We start from the raw sequence: 24,821 nt of genomic DNA on the forward strand, positions 1-24,821 counted from the left end.
AGAAAATACGATTATTCAAAGGATAATTGAGCTAGATTCGCAAGCATTTCCTCCCCGGCTAAGTGCTGTTGAAGATATGGCAAACCGACTGCTACGCGACCGCGACGCGTAACGCGTCGGCAAGAACTGGGCCTCCAACTTCGTTAAGCGACAACCACAGCTCAAGACGGTATTCAGCCGTAAATACGACTATTCTCGGGCCTTATGCGAAGATCCAGAGCTTATTCAAGGCTGGTTTGACCTTGTGCGCAATACAATTGCGAAATATGGGATCGCTGATGCCGACATCTACAATTTCGACGAGACCGGGTTTATGATAGGTCAGATTACCGCATCGATGGTTATTACGAGCTCTGAAAGGAAAGGCAAGCCTAAGCTAGCCCAGCCTGGCAATCGGGAATGGGCTACGGTGATCCAGGGCGTCAATTCCCAAGACTGGACGGTCCCGCCATACATCATTGTCAAGGGCCAATACCACCTCTCTTCTTGGTACGAAAACGACGCGTTGCCGAAAGACTGGAGGATCGCCGTGAGCCCAAATAGTTGGACTACGAACGAATTGACCGCAGATTAGCTAAAACACTTTGACAAATACACCAAAGGCCGGAAATCGGGTGTATATCGCCTTCTTATCCTGGACGGCCACGAAAGCCACCATTCCGACGCCTTTGAGCAATATTGCAAAGAGAACAAGATTATTACACTTTTTATGCCTGCCCACTCTTCTCATATCCTCCAGCCACTAGATGCGGCATGTTTTGCGTGTCAGGGTACGGCTAGGCCGAAGGCGATAGTACAGAGTGATGGGGAGTAACGGGCGTCCCTCCTACGTAATACCGGGTGGTCACTGGCGGTCTCAGGTAGGGGTGCCCACGGTGATGCATTGATCTCTGCTCCTTCCCTATCCTACTTCGAGATGGTCCTTATATAGATAGCTAGGCCGCCGCTTGGACCCGGCATAACAGCAGGGTCGGCGATGCCAAGGATCTTGACTCTCGTCATCCCAAAGCTTCACATAGATTGTAATCATGACTCGGGAGTCTTTTGTCCGAAACACCCCTCCGGCGCCCCACCGGTGTCTTGCGTTCAGTGTCCTGACACCCACTGGTGCCTATGGCATTCTGTTCTCTGACATTGCGCCGTTAAAAAAGGCCTACGGCTCGCAAATTGAGAAGCTCGTCCGAGCCCAGATTTCGCATATCACAAAGGAGGACTTTCTTCCGGCATTTTGCGACGCATTCAAGAAGAGCCTGACCGAAAGCAATATTCGTGCAGGCTTTAAAGGGGATGGGCTTATGCCTTTAAGCCCAGATATTGTTATTGAGAAGCTGGATGTGAAATTACAGACTCCAACGTCCTCCCGGCCCCCTACGCGGGAAACCCTTCCTTGGGCTTCTCGGACGCCAAACAACCCAACCGAGGCTACTTCGCAATCTGAATTTATTAAATCTCGAATTGCCAGGCATCAAAATAGCTCCCCGACGTCAATTTACGATGCTATCAATCAGTTTTCGAAAGGAGCGCGGAGTATTATGTATAAGATGGCTTTACTCCAAGCTGAGGTCGCCGAACTTCGAGAGGCAAATGCTCTAATTAGCAAGCGGCGCAGGGCCAAAAACACGAGTACGGCTTGGAGGATCACTTAATTCACAAGACATACAAAATCTTCAAGATCAAAAGGACGTTGCGCAGCAAGTATAGCAGGAAATGCGTGGAAATAGTGCTGGATCAAATCGTGGCCAGCCACGGCAACGGCGCTGTGGCGTATGCGGGAAGACCGGGCATAATGCGTGAACCTGTCAGGTAGAGATAGAATCATCTGGGCAAGAGTATTCTGAGTAGTTTTAATTGATTTACGGCGTTGTGGTTGCGAAATCGTGTTGAATTCCATGTTTTGCTAGTTGGCGTGACCCGTTCGGTTGGGTGACCCGTTCGCTTGTGGACTACGTTAGAGGGAGTACAGGGAATAGTGTTTGCGACAGAGCGATATTCGCTCTTTTTTTAAGTGAAAATTGACGGGCTATGCGTCTCTGAATGTAGCGGATTCTTTTATATAGCGGATTTAAACGGTGGTCGGAATTCATCCGCTATAAGCAGGGTTTACTATAATAGTGAGTGACGTCCTTGTCAGACCTACTAGCGCGTGGGCTAGCTAGGAGCGCATTAGTAACGATTACCTACTTAAGTAGGCGAAGAGTTGGGATGAAACGGCTTGTTTGCGGGGATAAGTACTTATATGCATCCAAAGAAATTGATTAAGCCGACGCCGACGCCGACGCGAAATGCTGGAGTTCGAATTAAACCATTCCCACTACATCTTTATCGCCATTATTTTCTCTCCTTGAACTCCGCACATTTCCAAAGTTCTTTCTACACTCAACTGGACTTGGACCACGATCCGAAACTGTATCTTCAGCTTCGAGCTTTAGACTCACCAGAACCACCCGATTGACGATATGATACTCGGCTTAGGGAAGTCGCTGTTGACCGTCGACGCCGTCGGCCTCCTATTCGGCGCCGTCATGGCCGACATGAGTGGCAGCCATATGTACAACCCCCGCTGGCCCCCACACGCCAAGTGAGTCAGCCCATCTACTCAATTCGTCCCAATCCATCCCATGCCGGTCTCCTCACCAGAACATGTGCATTCATACAACCAAATTTCACTCACCGTCTCCTATGCCCTAATGTCTACCTTGATACCCGAAGTCCCACCCGATTAACCTCCGAAATAGATTTCACAACGCTCAAACCATCTCCCTCTCCGTCCTCCTCGGCGTATCCACCCTTGTCTATACGTGGCGCCGCCCCTCCTCTCCGCAGCTCAAACGCGAGTTCATGGCCGTCACCGCGTTTACGGGGTCCATCTATTGGCTTGCCGGGCTGGCGGCTATTCTCTTTCCCGGAACTATGGGACTTGATCCCGAGTTCGGTGGCCCCGGGTTCCCACAGGCGCCAATTTTTGCCGGATTTGCGGTTTGTGGGATGCTGGGGAGTTGGGTGGGTTGGGTTTCGGCTTGACAGTCGAATCAATGTATGGGAGGGGACTAGGAGATGATGGGGGGGGTGTTGTTGGATGGATATGCTGTGGTGCATGGCGCTTGATTAAGGTGTGCTATTATTGCCTCATCTTATAAAAGCATAGGTGTTTCAAATTGGGAAGTGATATTGTAAATCGAATATTTCCGGGTGCTTGTTACAGGCGAGACGCATATATGTATTGGTTTCAACTGTGTTAAATAGTCTAAAGTACGCCATCCGGATTTACTAAGGGTTTCACCCGTACTATAGTATTGAAGCCGCTGATGCATCAGAGGCCATGACGTTCCTCCGTTTGCGCACGTCGTGTTGTTCGAATGTCCCAAGTTCTTACGGGAATATTGTAATAAGTAACCATGCCTGACTGTTCGGTGTTTCTTGGCCCTATCACGGGAAAATACAACCGAGCAGTGCCCGCATGTTGAGTTTCTTGATGCTATATGTGATCGCAAATGGCCATAATTGGTGACGGCTTAGCTCTAACACCCCCGAAGCCCTCAATGCTCGCAAACAGTGGGCATTAAATCATCCAAGCTGAATATTTGAGGATATGCCTCTTCCTCCCAGTCTCCACCAACCCCAACCTACTTCCCAACAATATACCCAACCACAGTCCCCAACTGCTGCGGCGTCAACGCACCCCCCCCCCTCTCCAACTCCAACTTGCCCCCCTTCCTATAATTCCACCTCAGTTCCTGCCCCGTCAAGCTCCAATCCCCCTCGAGTATACGAATGTCCAAATCCAACTCCTCACCATCATCCGACCTCCTGTAATGCAACCACGGCACGTAAATCAACGCGTACCCCTCCGTCTCGGCATGCGACTCGATCTCCACGCTGAATTTGCTCGTCTTGTACTCAAACCGCATCGACAGCGGCCGGCCAGTTAGACTGTAGACATGTGGTCGGCACCACCCCGCTGCGCCGCGGAAACCGGCTAGCATGGGATGGTTGGGGAACGAGCCCGTTTCCGCAGAGAAGATGGATAGATCTTCGCCATTCCACTCGTCGCCCCACTCGTGCGAGTTAAGCACCGAGTAGTCCCACAGCGCGTAGCTGAGCAGGTGTTCATCGCACCCCCTCAGCAGGGCGTCCATGGCCTTGACCTGGCTGGTGTAGTCACCGTCCTTGTAGGCTTTCGAGTCGTCCATGTTGAAGGGGATGCCTATCTCGCCGATCAGAGTAGGGACTTTGAGGTCCTGTTCCAGCTCGCCAAGCTGTCGCGAGAGGACTGACTTGGCGGCGCTCTTGCCGACGCGCAACCCGAACATTTTGGCTTTGTAGTTTCCTCTTAGAATACCGACTACGTCGGCGTTCCAGCGCTCGTGCCAGTGTCGTCGCATCACCGTTAGTCCGTCGTAGAAGTGGGGACTGTATGCCGTGAGAGGGTCTTCGGTTGGCGGCGGGGAGGAAAACACGGAGGGTTGGATGAAGATGATGGTTTTATTGGAGTGCTGGCGCAGGGTCTCCTTCCATTTCCGGTGGTACTCCTGCCAATACGACGAGATGAAGGACAACTGCCCCTCGGAATCATTCTCCACGGACGTCACCGCCTCTGATGTATCGGGCAGACTGGCGAAGTACTCCGGTTTCTTGAGCTCACCCGTCTCAACATCCCAGACGCCGTGCAGCGCCCATACACAGTTATCAAGCGGCCATGACTCAGCGCGCTCCCACTTCCACCTCGGGTCTTCCATCTTCAACCAACAGGTACCCTTGGGCCTCAGTGTAATCTCCCCCGTCTTATGCGGTCCCATCTGTCCCAGCCGGAAATTATTCACGGTCTGCGTCTGCCCCATGCCCAACCTCATACTCTGGATCGGACTAGGCGTGCTCCCAATCTTCGCCGCGTTCTCCCGCTCATTCTTGTGCAAGTCCGCCCACCCAATATACCCCGGCTCCGGCTCATTCATACTATCATACCCAAACGGCAGATCGCCCAGCCGTTCCGACAAATGAGAGTATGCGGCAAAATAGTGCTGTTGCAGGTAATCCTGAATATTAACCCCATCAATGACACACCGGGGCGCGAAATCCCTCCCCCCAAAGAACAGCGCGAAGATAGTCGAGGTAGCTAGCCGGTTATGGTTCGTCGTCCACATCATGGCCGGTATGGCCTTGGGGTCCTTTTGCGGACTGTCCACGGGCCACTCGCAGTACCGCACGTTGGCGTGCGTATCCGCGAAATGGTCCGGGTTGAGCCCGCACGCGTGAAGCGTCCACAGCGGCGCGCCGCTGCCGCCTGAGTGCCGCGACCACAGGTCCTGGTGCGGGTTGATCAAGACTTTGAAGCCGTGCTTGTTGCAGAGTTTGACCAGAGACACGACGTGTGAGATGTACCTCTCGTCGTAGATGCCTGGGCCGGCGTGTTCGAGCGCTTCCCAGACCACGGGCAAGCGCAGTACGTTGAAGCCTAGGTACCGCAGTCTGGCGAGGTGTTGGGGTGCTGAAGAAAGGGGGAAAGGCGTGTCCACGAAGGAGCAGGTGTCGGCTTCGTCGAGGGAGTCGGGGCGCCGGGTTTCGCGCTCGGGTGGGAATTTGCCATCGGCGAGGTTGACACCTCGTAGGATGATGGTCCGCCCGTCTTCTTGGAAGTGCACCTGCATTCTGTTGGTATGGCACTGTTTGATGCAGTTGTGGGTAGGCGGGCAAATAGGCGTTGAAAGTTGAGTGTAAATCACCTATAAGTCGGGTATAACAGTTGTGGTAATGGGAAGAACCTTGCATTAATATCCTTGATAAGAAGTCGCCCGCCATGCGACGACGGGAAGTCAAAAATTTGATGCGACCTCATTTTCCATTCTTGCATTGCGGCGCTGAGATGACGTCAATGGACAAGGTCATCTAGGTCATTAGGTCACCTGTTAGTTATACGTCTCACATGTCGATGCACCAAGCTTTTTGGACGTTGTTCTAGTCCCCATCGGATAGGTGGCTTGCGTGGTGCATACTACCTACCTACCTGAGATATTCAATCGACGACGGGTCAAATACTGGTTGAGTACCTACTTTAGTAATTTGTTTGAATGGATAGTCATATTCGGCGTGGGAAACATCCGACTGTAAGCGTCAGGACATTTCCAGGCGATATTCGTGAGGATTCCCTAAGTCTGGGGAGAAACCACCCACAACGGTATTCAAAAATATTGCTTACCATAATAGAATTTACGTGGCCCACATGTTAAATTTCAAGGATTGCAAGGCACGATAAATCCGTTTGTAACCGGAAAATCGCCAGGATGCAAATCGTCACCGATACAGAAATGGGAGTCCGAACCTGGAAGGGTGTACTACACACAAACAGCTTGAATTGAGGATAGTCTGTACTTCATGGTGGTTCCTGGACAAGAAGGCAAAGCATGTCGATATGGTTCAAAGCAACGGGTAGATAGATGGACGAACATCGCCCAAACATATCTATCGCATGGCAAAAGTAAGAAATGTCTTCGAAATTTGACCACTACGTAGGGATGGGTAACCACGGGAGAACGGAGCGGTACTTGGCGTAGCAATGGACTCTAGTGTAGCATTATTAGGTACCGTCGCTAGCAATGATAATCTAGTACGTAAGACCACATATTAACAAAGTGGCCAAAATGTTGATTCAACTGCGGAAACAAGCCATGGCTCCTTGTAAGCGAGCCGCCAGTATTCCCTGCCCCATACAAGGAGGATTAAGCAGTGGACAGTGGTATACTCTTGTTGTGGCGTATTCTTCGGAAAGTATCATACAAGATAATGAAATTTGGCACTAATCCCGAGAAGTTTGAACCTCAAGACCAAAGGGACAGGATGCCAATTTCCTATGGGGAAATCCCTGTTGCATCTACCTTGCTTCTAGTGAATCACCTTGATAAAGAAAGGGCGGACGAATTAGATCATTCCAGGAGCCGACTGCAAGGGGAAATGGCAAGAGTGGTTTGGAAAGGGGCGAGACTTCACGGAATTTCTTAAGGGTCGAAACAACCTCACCATGCCAACATAGTGAGCTCGGGTTGGCGTGTATATACAACAATACCCTCACCATTCTATGGACTTTTGTTGCCAATGCTAACCTCACAGGATGCCTTGGTTGGGCAAACTGGTTGGTTTATGGTTGCTAAGGCTCAAACTGTCCCTACCAGCCCTATAGGACCCCCTGTAAGACTTGTTAGCTTGCAAATATCTGCAAAATATCTGGTACTTTGAAACTTGGCTTCTATCTTGGTGTTCTTCGGATGCTTAAGCCGCTACCCCTATGCTATTGAGGGTCTAATTGGCCTTACAACGCCGACTCCGATGGCATCGCCATCTCGCCAGGCCTCGGCTGAGGCTACTCCGGTACTCCCGGAGGCCCAGGAGCACCTTTTCCAGTGTTTCTGTGGCTTCAATTTTTCTATCATTTACTTGTCCGGCGGGTCGTTGACGGTAAGAGGCCAAGGGATCTGTGTGCTATCTGTGAGTGCCTATCCCCATCGGTCGGTATCCGAGGAGGCTATCTGTCAGCGCGGTCTGTACTCGGATTTGATGGCCAGCGCCCTTAATAAGCCAGCTAGATACTCTGCTTGGGACCCTGACGGCTGAGAGAGCCATGGGAAATAACTGGCTGGATGAACCGGACGAGGCTACAGAGGACGCTATAGCCAACTCCGCCAACATGTTCCTGGGGGACCGCGCTGGCGAGGCTGGCGATAGCTTCATATCTTAGCAGTAATCCACCCAAAAAGTCATCAACCTCACCTAACCTCACTATGATCACTGGTTGGTCAACATCACCAGCGTTTGCTTACTGATTTGATCACCAACCAACCAAGGGGGGATGGTGAGGTTGGTGAGGTTGGTCCGACCCTTGGAATTTCTGCACCTAGCAAATCTTATTATTTAACATGAACGAATTGTACGAGATAGTGGCGGTATCAAAGATACAAATATCTTATAACACTCTTGCAGAAGAGTATTCTATGGAGAGCCCCGAGGCCGAGTTTGTTCAGTTATATATTGGCAACGATCACTGATCTACCGCGTACAATTTCGAAAATATAAGTACGGACAGTGACGACCTTCAAAGGTTGGCTAGTTGAACTTGACTTTACATACTATTCCCTGGCGAGAATCGCTTTAAAATGAGCGTATGTTTTGACTATCACGTGTATCTAAGCGGCTTGATCGGAATCTGCCATGAGACGTGAGATGAGACAATCCATAAAATGCAGATTTGCACGTGAGGGGTTAGAGGTGCGAGCTATGCCGGCACAGGCATCCCGGCAAGATGAGCCTCTAGTAGGTTGGTAAGATTCCCAGCTGGGGAAACTTCAGCCCAACCCGCCGCCCTACATTAGTCAAAGTGCTGGCTTTCGTCTGACTAAGCATCACGGCGGTAACAGTGACGCCAACGATTTTGAAACTCAAGGTCTATAGTCGATACGACAATATGAACCGTGGTTCTACTTATGTGGTGAACGTCGCATGCCGACAAGTAATTGAAAGGGAGAATGAAGCTGACAGGGGTGCCGAGGTCCTCACGATCCAATCATGCGCATCTATTATCATCAGAGCTGTCGACAGCAGTATCGAAGAGGAGACTTCAGCACTGCCCCCGATTCCCGACCCTTAAACCATGGAGAGAATAGTTGGCATTGCGGAGCCTGACTACGCGTGTAAGCTTAAAGATATTACTGGCTTGGCGGGCAAGGCACCACCTCTATATTAATTGTTCATTTCAGTTAACCTACCCTTAAAAGGAACCTGGAGAATCTCGTAATAAATGCCTTTCAGAAATGGCGCTTGAGGACAGGGGGTTTGCACAAATGCAACTGTGCATGTTTCATCTCAATGAAAAGACATAATAAATGGGGCCAGGATATCGGCCACCGGGACTTTACGCTATTGTACATATTCAAATCTGAAGTTCTTGCAAAGGGGGTAGATATTGATTGGGAATACAGTCCGTACGAAGACATACGTATGGGTTTCTGGGGAGTTAAGATTCCTTGGCTGCAGATTTCTCTGTCCATCCAATTGAGCAATTCTGTCCCTCTTTGAACACGACTCAAGTCAAACCGAATTTTTAGGGGAAGATTCATGGACGACGTAGGAGCCAACGAGCTGCGCCAATGAGACCCCGCCCATTGTGCGTTGTGGCTTGGGGCTTGACCGTTAGATTAAAAATATCTTGGGTCGACAGGAACAAACAGTTTGACCAGTTTGACCCACTGAGAAAGTCGGGAATAGGCAGCGAAAAACTTATGAGCGTGGAGAGACGGACAGGACACCTTTACATCTCGGTCTCGGGCCATTGATTCGTCATCTAGTCACACAGTAAGATTCAATAAAGGGGGATCTCGCTGATCGCATGGATGGCAGGCTCCTACTCGACCGGCTCCAGTCTTCAATGGCTGTTGAGTGTCTCTGCAATTTCGCGGTCGCATGCCGACTTCGGCCTGCGCTGCAGCGGCTGACACGAGGCTCTAATAGTGTAATTTCATCCGTGGCCTTTTCGGAACCTCCCCTTCCAATCCATTTTCCGTCTGCAGACACAGTAGCGTCAGATGTTGGGTGTTGGGTGACGATGCACAAAAGCAGATGTTGGGGGTCCTTTGTGTGTTGATGTCGAAACGAAGCTGTTTCATGTCGTGCGTCGCAATCCATGGCGAACTGTCAAATCGTAGACCCACCTCGAACTATTGACGGCAGACCACGTTGACGGAAATCTGGTAATAAGTTCGGACGACACGGCGAGCAAGGGATGATGCGACGGTCGCATGCTCATTGCCGTGTGACCTTGATTTAGGGCTGCCGTCACTTCACAGTGTTGACACCTAGACAATTCGAGTTGCTCATAATGTTGGGTGGGTTTCCCTACTGTGCAGCTGTGCAAGCGCGCTGATATTGAGCCCCCCGATGGTCCCGGAGCCAAGAACCCCCAAGCCCCAAGAATTCATCGCCAGGGGCCTGCAGCTTCCGTCCCCACCGGCTGACGACGACTGAAGGCCACACTCGCCCATAATAACCTACAACATGCTCCTCAGCCCGGATCAGGAAGAGGCGCAGACGATCTCCAGGCGCAGAGGGCTGGGAAGCCAAGTATCAACGGGGTCTAAGGTTTTGATGGTTTGAAAGGCAGGATACCTTGTAAATCGTAGGCTGTGGACCCCGAGATACCAATATGTTGCGGGACCATTCTCAACCAGCTGATACATGAACATAATATTTCTCCATGGAACAGCAGGCATCGAATTTCCTTCGTCCTACTCTCCCCTTTTTCTCTTCCCTTTAATCTTCAATCTTTCACTCTCGTGGGTCCTTTCAATCTTCAACTCTCGGGAATCAACTCGGCTTCAACTTCCCGACCCAAACAACTTGGAATTCGGCGATCAAACTCCGGATACGACGGCACCGGCTCACACGAACGCTGCACAATTCTTTAGCGACCCTCCTCGCCAAGCCTCGAAAGCCTCCCCCATTGCCGCCTTGGCACGCCGCATCGCGATATAACGGCCGGCACAGCGTTCGGCGTTTTGACAGCAAATCCTTGCCCGAACGATTTTTCAGGAGAGGTTGAAGTTCCAGAATCCCTTCGCTCGCCAGCACATCTCGTCTTGTCGCCGGACGGATGTACTGAGAATTGGATGCACAGACACCAGACGAGCTACCTCTCATCTTCCTCAGTACCGCACTCGACTTCGTGATTAGTGACGTCAACGGCCAACGGCAGCTTTCGCGATAGGAGTGCTTGGAAAAACCTCCAAGGCTAGCCCAATAAATACTTTTGTTTTTTTGAACCATGGCTCTCAGGACCTGTCTCAAGTCTTACAGCCCAGATGGCATTCTCGAGGGGTTCGGCCTCAAGGCGTTGTTGGCATTTTTTTCGGCAAAGGCAGTGCGCGGTGGGCCTCGACTTCTGCCGCAGCTCGCCATCTGCGTAGTTGTTCTGTTCGTCCTCACGCGGCTCATGCCGACACATTTATCGGACGTGGCCTTCGGTACGAACTACACGACCATTCTGAAATGGAAGCCGAAGGGGGGCGACGATGGAAGTGTCGGTGGTGGCTTGAGGATAGTCGTTTTCGGGGGCGGTGATATTGCAACGCCGAATAAGACACCGGAAAAGGCTGTCGGTCATGATGTTTCCTGGACCGAGGTCTTGTGTCAACACGTAAGCCCGAGGACCCCTTGCAGAGCTAATCGAAACTTGTGGCTGACTTCTCAATAGCTCGACTGCACCACTCATCTCTCATATATGCCCCGAACCGATATCCATGGCGGCTCGCTAGTTTCGAACTCGTTATATGAAGCTATCCTCGAGCGTATGGCCAACGAAACCGAAGCGAGCGAACAACCCGGGCTTGACTACACTTGGTTGCCCCGAGAGTACCCCGTCCCAACAGAACTGCCAGATTTGCAACAGCAACTGGACGCGTTCTTTGCTACACCACCTCCCATGCGCCCAGCCCAGGAGACGCTCTGGGTCTTCAACTTCGGCTATTGGGATATCTGGAGGCTTGCTTGTCTCCCGCCTCAGCTGGCCATGGATGCAATTGAGGTTCAAGCGCGTCACATTTTCGCCCAAATTGAGGTGCTTTACCAAGAGTCCCGATCAGAAAAGTCCATTGCCTACTCCGATTTTTACACTTTCCTGAACAGCACTACCAAAACGACAAGTAGCAAGAGTGACGACGTGATTGCCGACGTACCGATCGAACCATTCCGAGTCTTCATTCCCCGCCTGTTCGACATTACTCTGACACCCGGGTTTGACAAGGCTCGCTTCGTCCTACCGTATCCCCACTCCAGGGCCGTGGAGTTGCGCAACGCTGTGCACCTGACCGAGGAATGGAATTTGAAAATTGACAAGATGTTTGACGAATGGCTCGCCATGCCCGACCCAGAAGTCGCCACAACGGACGACACCCTCGGTAAGCGTGAGGGTGAAGCCCCTATCAATGTCCCGTACGCGCGGCGCGAGGCCATCAGCACCTACGATGTGTCCGACTATATGCGCAATGCCATCATCGAACGGCAGATGCAGAATGCCCACGTTGAAGACAAGACTGGTCGGGGTACCAGGCCAGCGGAAGAAGGTTTTCTCGAGGTCCAGCAGCCATGCTTGCAACTTGTTCATGACAACGTGACGGATGTCACGAAAACAGTTGTGTGTGATGCACCCCAGGAGTACCTTTTCTGGACCGAGTTCACCGTTAGCCAGCGGGCGATTGACGCGATGGGCAAGCAAGCGGCTGCGGTGTTCACCAAGCATGCGCAGACTGGTTCGCAGTGGCTTAAGAAGTCGACAGATCTGTTCCCTGGTATTTTCAATAGCAAGCGAGCTGTGGGGTTCAACGGCTGAGGTTGGCCATAATGATGACAAGGAAGAAATCCAACAGCCTATCGAGGCACCTCATCAGTTGCGAAGCACGAGATGTCGTCGATGTACGGTCGATCCCCAGGCTGTGAGTCGACACGTACCTGTCGAAGTGGCCCCATTGGTGCCCTGGTCTTCATCGCGACGGCTTTCCTCCAACACTTCATGACCCCGCAGTGACCACGGGCTTGGGTTTTGGATAAAGTGAGGCAAATGGTGGCCATGTCAACCGTGCTTGAGTGAGCTGACTGTCGTCGCCGTCGTCGCTACGGTACCCTGTCGTGTGTTGAGCTGGTTTAGCTGAGCCGTATGCAACGATGCTGAAAAGCCATCGAAGAGCCCAATGGTGTCTTGGACAAAAGAGCCGGGCCACGTTAAATGTTCTGGGAACACAAGGACAATTGCAAGGTCGGTGCCAGTTAGCCAAGCGACTACCGAGGCGTGTTGCCCACTAGTAACGACGCAGCTACCAGTTTTCCACCATCTAGGCGCCGGGTGCTGATGTATAGACCGAGCCTCCGGCGCGCCAGATGCGCCGGTCCATGCGTCATACTCGAGCTGAGGCTGTTGAGAGTTGAAGGACCCTGCTCATTAAGGGCAGAGGCGTAATCGAAATTATACAATGTACAATACATTCCGCATGACACGCAGACTACTATAGACGTTACTAGACCACCTTGAGTGCTGCGCTCTAATGCTTAGACGACTTTATTCATGGTTATATGGCGTACCTCATCTCAGACCCCATTCTCGTGAAGTAGAGAAACTTTGATAGCTAGTTCCTCTGCGGCGCTTCGATTTTCAGCAGAGTATTTCCACTCAAATTTTTAATCAGAATGGACTGTTGTAATACGCGACGGGTAACTTTGTGTTGCATGACAAGAGTGACTCAAAGGCCGCAATACTTCCTCAAACCTCACTGTGGGCAGCGATATATGTTCGTGGCCGCCGTCAGAGACAATGCGATTTCGTCTCTCTGGAATCGGCGGGTAGTAAGTCTCAGTACGTAATACGTCTCCTCGTGTTTTGGTGATACTTGGAGATCTTCACAGGTTGGTTGGCTAGATTCGCAATGAACACGTGAAATTCTGTTTTGACAACGATATTGACGGCGTGCGGAGGTGATTGAGTGCTGGACTGTCAGAGCATGGATATTCAATGGTGTCCATCCGGTGACATTGTCCTTAATTGGACGAGATGGTCATGATGGTAAGATTTTTCGTGATTGGAAGGTCTATGACCACCTTGAGTAGGAATGGGCGTACTTTGGCAAAGAGTAGTAGACGTCAGTTACACCAAATGAAAGGTGTCTATTTAATGGAAGCTGTTCTAGGCAAGAATTGAGCGAGGGATGGTGTCCATCAGGGTTTTAAATACAGAGCGACAAGCGGTCTTGCTCCCGGTTCGAGAGATACTGACTCAAGGGAGACTTTTGTCAATGAAGGTCCAACCCTACTAACGTTTCAGCATGCTAGGGATATGTCGGTATTAAGGTTGTTGAACAGCCGGAAGTCCGACAACGTGTAATGTATAACTAGCCCCAAACTACAAAGGTTCAGTCGCTGCTTGCTTGATTCTACGAAGGGGACTACCTACGGATGAATAGGCTGCATATGTGACCTTGACGACCAAATTATTACATACAGGTCATCAACGAATCTGATCAGTTGTTGAGCCCCCAGGCTGATTGCCGAATGACCATTGGACAGAGTTTGCATATAACCCAGGAGCGCATGTGATCTTGCCTCCAACTGTAGTATCATGACCTTACTTCGATAGAGACATTCAGAAGGCAGGGGGAAAATTAAAGTGGGCTGACACGTGTGACTGAAGAATTCAATAAACATGTCATTTGAATAGACTTTTCTGGATTGTGCATAAGATTTGCAACTAACTGTTTATACTCTCGGCTCCAGGGATCGACATCTGTGACATGCTGGATGACACTCCACGTCCGATACCCGAGCATCTGGAAGCTTAAAACATCCCGCCTACCCGAGCCGAGGCGAAGGCTGACTTTTGACAGACCTAACCAATCATTCTTGCGGGCGCTGAGAAGTCTCGCACCGGACCAGATCGAAGCTAAGACTCCGAACGCGAGGCGGCCAGGCTGATCGCAGTGTGTTGCAAGAAAGCCCAAATATGAAATAGCGGTGTCTGTTGGGCAAAGATGCACTGCTTCTTCAAGAGAATAAGGAAGTTTATATCAAAACGGTGCTGCTCTCTTGTTGCTGTTTCTCGACCCGTGAAAATGCCAGCTCGGACCTTCATTTCCTGACAGCACACAACACGATCCCCAAGCCCTTCACGCTCTGAGTATTCTGCGGTAAGTCACCTAGTTATTCATCTGCCATTCAACGAAGTCAAGGTCCTGCCAACCATTACGCGCTCCCACCGCTACTCCTAGGCTCAAGTATAGGCAACTCCCCCAGTACCCCCATGCCGTCATCCCCCGTGCTCTACTTCACAGCCTCCTTACACCACCCGAGGATATATGTGGTCGCACCGCCATCGTGGACCGCACGCACGCACACAAGTGCCTCATGGCATCCCAAGCAGACGTCTTTGTCGTGCTGCCGGGCGGGCTGGGCAGGCTTGAGGGATTGTTGGAGATGACTACCTGGGGCCAACTTGGGACCCATGAAAGACCCGTTGTAGTTTCCATTCTGGATGGGTTCTTTGACGGGTTATTAGCGTTTTTGAGGGTGGCTAATGAGGGATTTATGCTACGGCGTCAGCCAGCGTTGATGATGGCTGAGGCGCATCCTGAGGTGGTGGGATTGTGAAAGAGGAATATGCGGGTGAATCAGGGGCTTGTGTATACACATTTGGATTGGCCCGATTGGGGGTGGAGGGATGAGGGGTAAAGGACGAGGACGAAGGACAATATTTGGCTAAGCTTATCGCATTTCTGAAAGATGCATTCAAATTGTTATATACTTGACCAAAAGTAAAGCAGATTAGTATGTGTATATTCGTTAAACTTGAGTGTGTCACCGTCAAAATCGTATTATATATATGAGACTAGCACATACACGCCATCAAGGTGTTTAGGGATGGGCTCTTTGGTCTCCTATAAGTCGTAAGAGTACTATGCATAGCTGGGGCAGCTTTTCAGCTGTTTATAGGTTTGCGAACTCGGTACGCTTCGCAAGTGACTATATTTGGTTTTCGAGATTGGGTGCGTCTTGTCTACGTGATCCTTTGCTCCTTAGCCGAGCTGACGATGCAACGTCCGCCTACTATCACACCAGCTTCTCGCTGGTCGGCCTCCACGTTTCTTTTTCTTACTCGTTTCTTATGAATGTAACTGTTACTCAAGACTCCGCACCTGGGCTAGCGAACATTTATAGTCAGTCGCGAAAACATCAATGATTTCTTTTCAACTGTTTGTGTTCCTTGTATCGTTTTCCTTCTTCGTCGTGGTTCGACGACGTTATTTCTCCCCAATCAGCTCCATTCCAGGTCCGTTCCTTGCCTCTGTCTCGCGACTATAGCATCTTCGTCAGGTCTGGAGGGGCAACCAGCAATTGACACTCGCTCGCCAACATGAGAAATGCGACCAGTGCTGTTTTTATCTCACCTCATGTACAATCATATGAAGCACATCAAACTTACAACGGGCGCATATAGGCTTTTTAATTTGGATCGCGCACAACGAAGTCAACGTGTGTTACCATAATGCCGCGCAGGCAATATTCTGGGCTCCTCTTGAGCAGATAAAGAGTCTTTCTCCATATATTTGCTTATAATTATGTTGAATCACATGAAAATAGGCCGAATGGTATAAAATTCTCGTGTTGCCCGACTGTCGTGCTCCTGCGCCTATCAGCATCCGTAACCCTGAGGAAGAGACTCGCAGTGCGAAGTTTCTGCCCCAAGGTTTCCTTTATCATAACATCATACAATCGGAACCACATATGAATGAAATCCACACCAAGTTGTTCTCTTGGATGAGTACTTTCGCTGGCAAACAGGAGCCGATGGACCTTGGCCGCTTCTTCTCATTCGCAGCCTACGATATTACCGACGGGATTACCTTCTCAAGATCTGAAAAGGGCGAAGACATAAAGAGTGCTATTGCATCAAACGAGGCTATGGGACTCTATCTTCCCGTCTTCGGACACTTACGGTGGTTAAGCCACTTGATCTGCAACCCCTTTATTACCTGGACCGAACTTCTCCCGCTGGGCCACCTCGGCGCTATCACGAAGACCACCCTCGAAGAACGGAGAAAGAATCCAGACGTTCGATTCGACATTAGCACACACTGGTTCCGTGCTCTGGACAAAATCGGCGAGGAGAATCTGCATTGGCTTCAGGGCACGCTGTTCGCCGCGGCCATCACAAATCTCGGCGCAGGTTCCCACACGGTTTCCTGTGGGCTACAAAGCTTTGTCTATCGCTTGCTTCAACACCCTGAAGGCTGGCAGCGTATTCGAGAGGAAATCGATGCAGCAGTCAAGCAAGGCCGTTACCAAGATCCCGTGATTAGCTCCCAAGATGCTTCGAGGCTGCGATTATTAAGGAGGCGTTGCGTATATTTGGTCCGATGTGTCGAAAAACTCATGATACAGACACAAATACCCTTACCCATGGCTTCCTTTCACTATCCATATTCTTCATTTAGTTATTGAGCGCCATCCATTTAGTGGGCCTACCTCGCATTGCTCCGAAAGAAGGTGTCACATTGGACGGCACTACCTTTCCTGAAGGAACAATCCTATCCATTAATCCTACGTCCTCTAGACTTCTCAAGTGCTATGGGGACCGGACGCAGCCACCTGGTTGGGCTACTTGTCCCGGGCACATGTTGCGAAGATTCAGTTTTCCAAAGTAGCTATGAGTCAACCCCTTGTGCAAAGCGTGGTTTACATTTGAGAGGGAATACCGGAATTTATTTGAATATGCGGGATGTGATGCCTGTCGTAGGCCACGGTGGTCAGACTACGATTTCAAGCAGGTGGACCTAAAACAAACAGGGAAACGAGCGGCATACTTTACAGTCGTTCCAAAGGGTTGGCCTGTGTATGTCGCGACACGAACGCGGGTGTAGGATACTTTTCGGGGCTTATTTGGCGAAAGTGGCCGAAGAGACAGTGAAGATACTGAGTTGAAAGTGCAGCACTGTTACTGGATGAATCTAAGCCGGACCAGCTTGCCTCAACTTTTGAAAATCAACGCGACTGCAGCATATTAAGAACGCCATTCAACCACCCTCTGCTTATGTACCAGCTTATTATTACCAAACGTCCTTGGTGATAATTTCTGGCGTCACAAACAGCTAGCTATGCTTAGCAGAGCCAAATTACTTCGATTAGTAAATCCAGCCAATTACCTCTTTTATAGTGCTTGCACGATCATTCCGAACTGGATGTCCGCCTCAGTTGGTAATCGGCCGGTCATTATTTCATTTCGGTTCAAGCTGTCATCGACAAAACGCGGCGTGTGTTTTGTGAGAAAAAGGCCCATGCCTCTCCCAGTCCCTATAATGTACCTCGTTTCGACATAAACTGGAAGGTCGCCCTTGGTGGTATATACTAGGGATCCATCTAGGCACGTATGATGTACTGATCACGCATCGTAGCCTATGGCGCTGGAGCAGAATTGAAGTCTAGTGCAAGTGTAACCCATAACACAATGCCATGTAAGAAAGGTTGAGACACCACCTGACTAACACACTTCTCAATCCGGACACAGGGACCAAAACCTCCGCAGGTTTTGCCATCGGCTTCAAGCGCTGGGCGGGCTTGGTGGGGGGGTCGAAGAGTGGATCTCGGTGTGTGCGTGCTGCATGGACCAGGCCGAGCAGCATGTTCTCTCGAAGCTGAAGATCCCCCTTGCGCCGTCCTGGCTGGACTTGGTGTTCTTAGCTCATGAGTTCCTGGGAAAAGCTCGGGACGCAAGGCTCGTGATTAGCTACGAGAAAGGAGAAATAGCAAGGGCGTGAGGAAGGTCTGGGATCGCAGATGCCGTTTGCAATGTGTCAGCGGGCTCCGACATGATGAGTCAAGTTTGAAGATTCCAGTCACGAACAAAAGCGGAAGAATGGTCTGATATACAGATGCAAAACAGATGCAAATATGCCCAGGCGTACGTACAAATCTGTCGTATGCCGCATGATAGACTTGCTGCCAACACCCTATATGTGCCATTGCATTGGACTTGCCAGACAGCCGTTTTTGGGAGCCTGATCAGACAGAAATGGAGGCCCCGTCTTCTACCTCGGGCTACTGCAGTAGGTTCAAATTGCTTCTCCAGCTGCCAGCACAATCTGGCACGAGGAGTACCGTTGCTCACCGCTTCGGCGGTACGGTGTACAAGTCCCGCTGTTGGATCAGGGTGATTGCTGGAGCAATCTCTGTAGCCTACCAACGTGTCATCCTTGAAGTAGAAAAGTTGCATCAGTGTAGGGCGTAGAGCACATGACTTCCGTCTAGCGTGATATCCTTGTGGAAATGCTAGTTGTCGTCTTCCAAGTAACTGGTAGATTCCTTGTAACTATTCAAAAGGTTAATGATGCCCCAATTCGCCTGTGAGCGGCAGCTTCGTTATAACGGAATTCATACCCACTTCCAAGTGTCCTTATTTTAGGCTGCGAATGTCAGGCAAAATTGTTTCGGAAACTTGTAATTGGCAGGTCTGCAAATTCACCTGAAAATCGAAGCAGATTTGTATTCAAGGGGTGTCTGTTGTAAGGAGATTTGCGGCTAGACGGTGTGCATTGGTGAATATCGTTGTTGGACTAAATTGATCGTCAAAAGACGAGGGACCCACTCGCTGTAGAATGAGGTATTTTTGGTAGTTATAAGGTCTGACAATCGTCACGGTGGGTACGTTGCATGGTTGTCTCAAAGATAGGCGACATTGAATTATTACGGGCAACTGCTCGCATGCCTCAGTCCTTCGGGCTTATGATAGATACGCTGGGGCAGAGTTACCGGCGCTAAATCAAACGACGGAAGCCCACAGGTCAGCGACCCGCCCTCGCAGCATTCGGCGTCCTAACAATGCCACTCTGGAGGCAAACTCAGTGACGCAGAATGTGCAGAGAACATGTGTACAGCAGGCATTGGGCTGTGTGGGTCGGTGCAACTGGCAACACATTTAGCCTGTGGTTTCCCCAGTTGATGCACTCCTTCAAGATTCTATCTTCATACCCCCATCTTTTCTCCAGCCTCGCAGACGCTGCCCGACGACCCCCGATATGCTGCTTGCCCTGTTCCTTTTCCACCTGGTCCGATTTGAATGACCATGAAGTCTGAAAAGAACTGCCAGGGTTGCCCGAATCTCTCCGTGCTGGAGCTGAGCGGAGGTATATTATTACCCCTATGGGAGAGCCGCCATCTCAACTTCTGTCAGCACACTAATAATTCTACACCCTACAGGCAACGGCTGGCACAGTCGACAGGTCAGCCCCGATCAGTTCCATGTCGCGCACGGCCCGCATCAATTGATTCCGGCAGAATCGCCTGCATGCATCATGTCAGTCGAATGCTTGAGCAGAACCCGACACAGCGCTGACGTCCATCAGCCTCGCGAGTGCTAACCAGATCCGTACATGCCCGCGGTGTCGGCAGGACTTTATTGATGCATTCGGCATGCCGGAACTGTGGTGGTCGGACTATTGCAGGAATTCCAACGGGTATTTCGGCTGCGAGACGAGTGATGCAATGGCTTCTTCCGGAATTAGTAAGCCTGCGATGTTACTGCACACAAGGTGCACGTTCAACACTAACAATGAGAGGCATGTGGGCGTTCTTCGAGGTGAAACAATTAGAGGAGGGATTACGCTATCGGTGGCACAAGATCAACATCTTTACGCGATGGCTGCTATCGACCAAGCAGACCATTATCCTCCTGTTCGATTTGCAGCCGCCCATGGTAGAGCGCCTACCATGTCCGCTGTTGGACCCCGAATCGGCCAACCTAGCGGATCCATTCTGGGCTTACGCTCGAATAGCGGCCGAGGTTTTGCGCCTCGAGGACTCCGCCGTCATGTCCATACGCAACCATGTCAGGAAGTTGGAGCTACAGAGGCAGCCGGCAGGAAAGCCGCAGCCCGACTACAGGTACCTGCACGACATTGCGAGACACGCCATCCACGTGTCTGAGACGCTCGACGTGGCCACGCAGACTATGGGGCGCATTGTGATGCAGCACGATATCTTCATGAAGTCGATGTCTGACCAGGACATTTCCCAGAATACCCACTCCCGACTTCAATTCTTTGAGAGTTTCATCGAAAGTCTGCGGCATCGCTCGGTATCCAATGAAAAGCGGCTGCTTAACGAGATCCAGCTGGCCTATAATACCGTTGCCCAGTACGATGCCGGCACCTCGGTCGAAATCGGACGGTCTGCACAGTCGGACAGCGCCTCCATGAAGACCATCGCCTTCGTTACCCTCACCTTTTTACCTCCGACCTTCATTTCCGCCATCTTTAGCATGTCGTTTTTTGATTATAGTGTCGACTCGGGCTGGACAGTATCTAACAAGTTTTGGGTATATTGGGCGTTTGCCGTACCAACGACGGTCATCACGGTTATATTGTGGTACTTCGGTCGCCCGGCATCTAGGACCGCCTTGGTTAGGCAAGAAGGGGAGCAAACCGTCACAACCATGAATACAGGTTTGTTAGCCGTGGTTCGTGATATTAGGAAGGGGGGAGATGTATCGTCTTAGCTGAGAATGCACCTCGTGGAAGCGACAATACCCATTCCACATAGACGGATTCACGTCGGCCAATGCATTGGTCGATGCGGATGTTCCTTCGGATGGCCCGAGGATAGTCACACTCGGATACAACGAGGCCACGTCCTACAGCATACGGCATTAGCTGTCTATAGAGTATGGTCCCTAGGTTATGCTCCCCGGGCAGCAGGACCCATCTACCGACAAGTACCTGCTTATCAGCCCACTGTCGACATTGGGAGTGCTGAGCGTCTCACCATAACGTCTCCACCTCGTGGCTCTCAGGACGCAAGGTCGTTAGAAGATGGCATGATGGTTCATAACCTCAACCTCGAAAATACCTGGCTTTCATTTGAAAGCAACTTGACGGTATCCAGGAGACTCGCCTGCTCCGCCTCAGTAGTGAAACACATGGGTCCGACCTAACTAACAGGCTCAACTGTTCATGTCAACTCGACAGCCTCAAGGTCATGAAATTCTACTAATAACCTACTGTAGTGACCTCGGACGATCCATCGGTGCCCTTGAAAACTAACTGACGGGGGAAGCATCCAAGTTTTGAAGTTCCGAATCACTATCGACGACACCTCTTGGCCATGCCTATGCTCAACCCGCGGCACCGCGGCTTACCACGCCATCATCAGAGATACAGCCTCCGAAGAAAAATGGGTCTAAAGCCTGCCTTACTGATACGTGACCCCATTGGGGGGTTACCCTATAGCGATAGATAAGATAGATAAGATAAGATAAGAGCTATAAAAGAGCTCTGTCAGGCCAAAATAGCTGACCTGGCCATCCTTTCCGAATACAACAATTCACACCCCATATGCACTCGCATCACTCATGCAGCGCTGCTAGCTCTGAGATCAGACGTGGAGTTGTTGGCACTGCGAAACGACTGTTCTGTGCTCGGTTCTGCACCACGGATCGGGGGTAGCTGATTCTGTTTCGTGGAATGCCAGCTCCGTTCGTTGTCAGACAGGTGGAACAACTGGAGAATTTCCACTCGTTGGTGGGGGATCCTACATTCTTGTCATGATGTACAAATAAGCCTTGGCATTCTCAAAGACCAGGGGGATGGACTCTACACAGGTATGAGAAGCGTGGGAAGCTGTGGCCTTAGATATAGAAGGGTATTTACCCAGCCGGCCTAGTTTGTTTATTTGGGGAACCCCCGGGGGCCAATTCAGAATTGGTCCCCCACGCGCCTTCATAGTACCAATGCAGCCTGCAGCGGTCGGAAGTATATTCGCTAGTACGAACATTACGACTCACATAAGAAATAAAACTATATCCTATAATTAGAAGATGCAGCAGGTTTAGCGTGGAAATTATGGCTTAATATGTATTACTGTGTAACTAAACGCCTCTCCTCGATTAGCATTTCTGTCATAGGTGAGCTCCTAGCAACCGTCACATCATCCTTTTTACCTCTGTAACAACAAAATTACCTAGTTTACTCAATGTCTGTGGAGATGTGGAGGACGATGGTTTTCACAACGTATGCGCGCCTCTGTAGGCTATACAAGCCCACCATAGAAGAGACCGCTCCTCGGCTTCTCATCACCGCCCTTCACTTTTGGTTCAATGACCGAGTACTACGGAGAAGCGCTGAATCAGCTTTTATGTAAGCACAGCTAACTTCTTGAATTGCTTTCCCTCCTAATGGTTGTTGGTGTCTACAGCTTGGTTCATACCCGCGCGGAGTGCAAAATGCCTTGAAAGACTATAAGTCTCGGTCGCAATGCAATGTGCTGCGGTGTGGAATATTGGATTGTGGGCAAATGGTCTTGTATTGAAAGTGTCATGATCTCTGGAGAGTCCAGAGAGAAGCAAAGGGCGGCCATAAGGGCCTTATATAGTCAGAAATGACTGATGCCTGCCCCACAGCCAGGACTCGTGTGGTTCAATGGGTAGAGGTCATATTGACCCATACTTCGTACGGTTTGCGGCTTTACTTTTCTCCTTTTGACTTGGCAGTCTTGACGGAGTAGCCTTGAAGGTCCAACACGGAAATCGAGGTGCAAGTTTACAAAAGTGGCGTCTTTGGAAGTAAGAGAGAAGTTTTGATGCACTCAAGTCATTATATAAACGAACTCAATCAAGTCCACATACAGGAGGACATGGCCACGTATTTATTCTTCATATTGTGCAACTATATGTCCTAGAAAAGTCGCAAAGACGCTGATGTTGAACATACTGACCTGTTGAAACCTTCGACGTACAATTTGGCTCCGGACGAGGATCCGAAAGCTGTGGTGCCCAGACCAGCGGCGCAGTACAAACCTCCGAGGGAACAGAAGGACTGCGTTTTAGCACAAGGCCATCTGGGGAAAGGAGGAAAATATTCAACATAAGTAGCTCCAAACGAGAATATAGGGTTTAAGATACGGAAATAATGATTCAGCAGGTCTTGATTATTAGAGCTACGCCTCCTACTGAGAATATTCGTTCTAATTATCTTATTCCACATTACTTTTGCTCTCTCCGCTATAGGAGACCTTCGCCTCGTCACTCTCATCTCTGAAGTGAACTGCACACTTTTATTCACAATGTTCCGTGCCGTCAGAATGGGTATGGCATTCCTGTACACAATATCAGCAGCTGAAATTTCAAGAGCATCAAGACATCGAAAAACAAACCTTTCCCGCAGTGACAGTAGCAGAAGCACTCGATGACGCCGTGGCAGTCGGCTCGTCAGTCGACGTCTCAGAATCCTTGACCCTGCCCGTGCAGCCCTCACCAGGCAATGCGATATCGTACGCATACACATCCAATGCGAAATACTGCAAAGTGTGCGAGTTCCGCACCGCCTCCGCCGGGGCGTCAACGGCCAACTCAAGACACTCGCTGTACGTGTCGGCGTAGTGCTCGACGATGGCCTCTCCGATCTTGGGCATGTGATATAGTCGGTGGATCAAGTCGGAGCCGAAGTAAAAGGCGAGTTCGCCATTGGAGACGTCATAGCCGTATCCACACAAGCCTTCGATGGGCATACGAGTTGTGTAGGAGAGCTCGCAGATGACGGTCTCGTCGGTCCCATTTTCGCCTCGCCAGTGGCCGCCCCAGCCTGTGTAAAGTTAGCATGATGAACATGCGAGGGAACAAATATATGTCGGTTGATTTCTTGTTACCTTCGATATCACAGTTGCCGTCGGGGTTATCACATCGGAACCAAATTCCACCTCGGTCGGCGTTGACCACTTTGTCGTACCTATCCATGAAGTCAGTGAAATTGATCCTCGTAACCGCCCGGCATACTCACCATCCAATGACCTCCGCCGTGGGAGCAGAGCCAAAGTACTTCACATAAAATTCGGAGCTGTTGCCAAACCGGAGGACATGGTTCTTGGCGTGGTCTGCAAGCTTCATTGCGTCATCCAGTCCCTTTTTCAAGAGAGATCGTTGAGTTGAGTTGCAAGACGCGTGAATTGGGTAATCCTTGGTGGCACCCGCAGCCCAGTCATAAGTCGTGGGTTGGGATAGCTCGGTGACTGTGTTCGTGGCAGGAACGGCATCGCGTTTCATCCGGAACCTGGCAGCAGAAGCTACGCCAAAGTCGCATGAGGACAATGCCAAGAAAAGAGCTGCGAAGGTGGGTTTCATCTTGATATGTCTCGAGTTGACGACTTGATGCTGTGAAACGTAAGACGCCAAATGCTGTGGTAACACTTTCGACAACTGAACATCATCCCATTTTATACAATCGCCTCTGACCGTTCGTGGTTCTTTCCTTCCCAGAACAAAT

At 50.5% G+C, this 24,821-nt stretch overlaps 7 protein-coding genes across 7 annotated transcripts; 4 read left to right on the plus strand and 3 right to left on the minus strand.

Annotated features, from left to right (window-relative positions):
* Positions 1–2,221: 2,221 nt before the first annotated feature.
* BCR38DRAFT_514574 (uncharacterized protein) lies at positions 2,222–3,330 on the plus strand. Its single transcript, XM_040865070.1, has 2 exons — positions 2,222–2,578; positions 2,736–3,330. Exons 1-2 carry the CDS (start codon positions 2,457–2,459, stop codon positions 3,019–3,021), a joined length of 408 nt encoding a protein of 135 aa, XP_040715345.1. The 5' UTR covers positions 2,222–2,456; the 3' UTR covers positions 3,022–3,330.
* Positions 3,331–3,623: 293 nt separating this feature from the next.
* Positions 3,624–5,645, minus strand: BCR38DRAFT_343123 (glycoside hydrolase superfamily; the record flags this gene model as incomplete). The annotated part of the gene is made up of 1 exon (XM_040856004.1): positions 3,624–5,645. One exon carries the CDS (start codon positions 5,643–5,645, stop codon positions 3,624–3,626), a length of 2,022 nt encoding a protein of 673 aa, XP_040715346.1.
* Positions 5,646–8,196: 2,551 nt separating this feature from the next.
* Positions 8,197–8,769, plus strand: BCR38DRAFT_474505 (uncharacterized protein; the record flags this gene model as incomplete). The annotated part of the gene is made up of 3 exons (XM_040862972.1): positions 8,197–8,306; positions 8,437–8,675; positions 8,742–8,769. 2 exons carry the CDS (start codon positions 8,197–8,199, stop codon positions 8,630–8,632), a joined length of 306 nt encoding a protein of 101 aa, XP_040715347.1. The 3' UTR covers positions 8,633–8,675; positions 8,742–8,769.
* Positions 8,770–10,183: 1,414 nt separating this feature from the next.
* BCR38DRAFT_202642 (uncharacterized protein) lies at positions 10,184–10,885 on the minus strand. Its single transcript, XM_040854109.1, has one exon. The coding sequence runs from the start codon at positions 10,801–10,803 to the stop codon at positions 10,345–10,347; it is 459 nt and encodes a 152-aa protein (XP_040715348.1). The 5' UTR covers positions 10,804–10,885; the 3' UTR covers positions 10,184–10,344.
* On the plus strand, positions 10,802–12,364 carry BCR38DRAFT_343419 (uncharacterized protein; the record flags this gene model as incomplete). Its single annotated transcript, XM_040856032.1, has 2 exons — positions 10,802–11,173; positions 11,231–12,364. The coding sequence occupies 2 exons, from the start codon at positions 10,802–10,804 to the stop codon at positions 12,362–12,364; spliced, it is 1,506 nt and encodes a 501-aa protein (XP_040715349.1).
* A 7,346-nt stretch (positions 12,365–19,710) lies between these two features.
* Positions 19,711–21,033, plus strand: BCR38DRAFT_457755 (uncharacterized protein; the record flags this gene model as incomplete). Its single annotated transcript, XM_040862074.1, has 4 exons — positions 19,711–19,736; positions 19,914–20,071; positions 20,127–20,934; positions 21,012–21,033. 4 exons carry the CDS (start codon positions 19,711–19,713, stop codon positions 21,031–21,033), a joined length of 1,014 nt encoding a protein of 337 aa, XP_040715350.1.
* Positions 21,034–23,616: 2,583 nt separating this feature from the next.
* On the minus strand, positions 23,617–24,601 carry BCR38DRAFT_343539 (putative peptidase domain-containing protein; the record flags this gene model as incomplete). Its single annotated transcript, XM_040856042.1, has 4 exons — positions 23,617–23,658; positions 23,731–24,143; positions 24,208–24,287; positions 24,339–24,601. 4 exons carry the CDS (start codon positions 24,599–24,601, stop codon positions 23,617–23,619), a joined length of 798 nt encoding a protein of 265 aa, XP_040715351.1.
* Positions 24,602–24,821: the final 220 nt, after the last annotated feature.

The sequence above is a fragment of the Pseudomassariella vexata genome (assembly GCF_002105095.1).
Source record: "Pseudomassariella vexata strain CBS 129021 chromosome Unknown BCR38scaffold_7, whole genome shotgun sequence".
Taxonomy (NCBI): domain Eukaryota; kingdom Fungi; phylum Ascomycota; class Sordariomycetes; order Amphisphaeriales; family Pseudomassariaceae; genus Pseudomassariella; species Pseudomassariella vexata.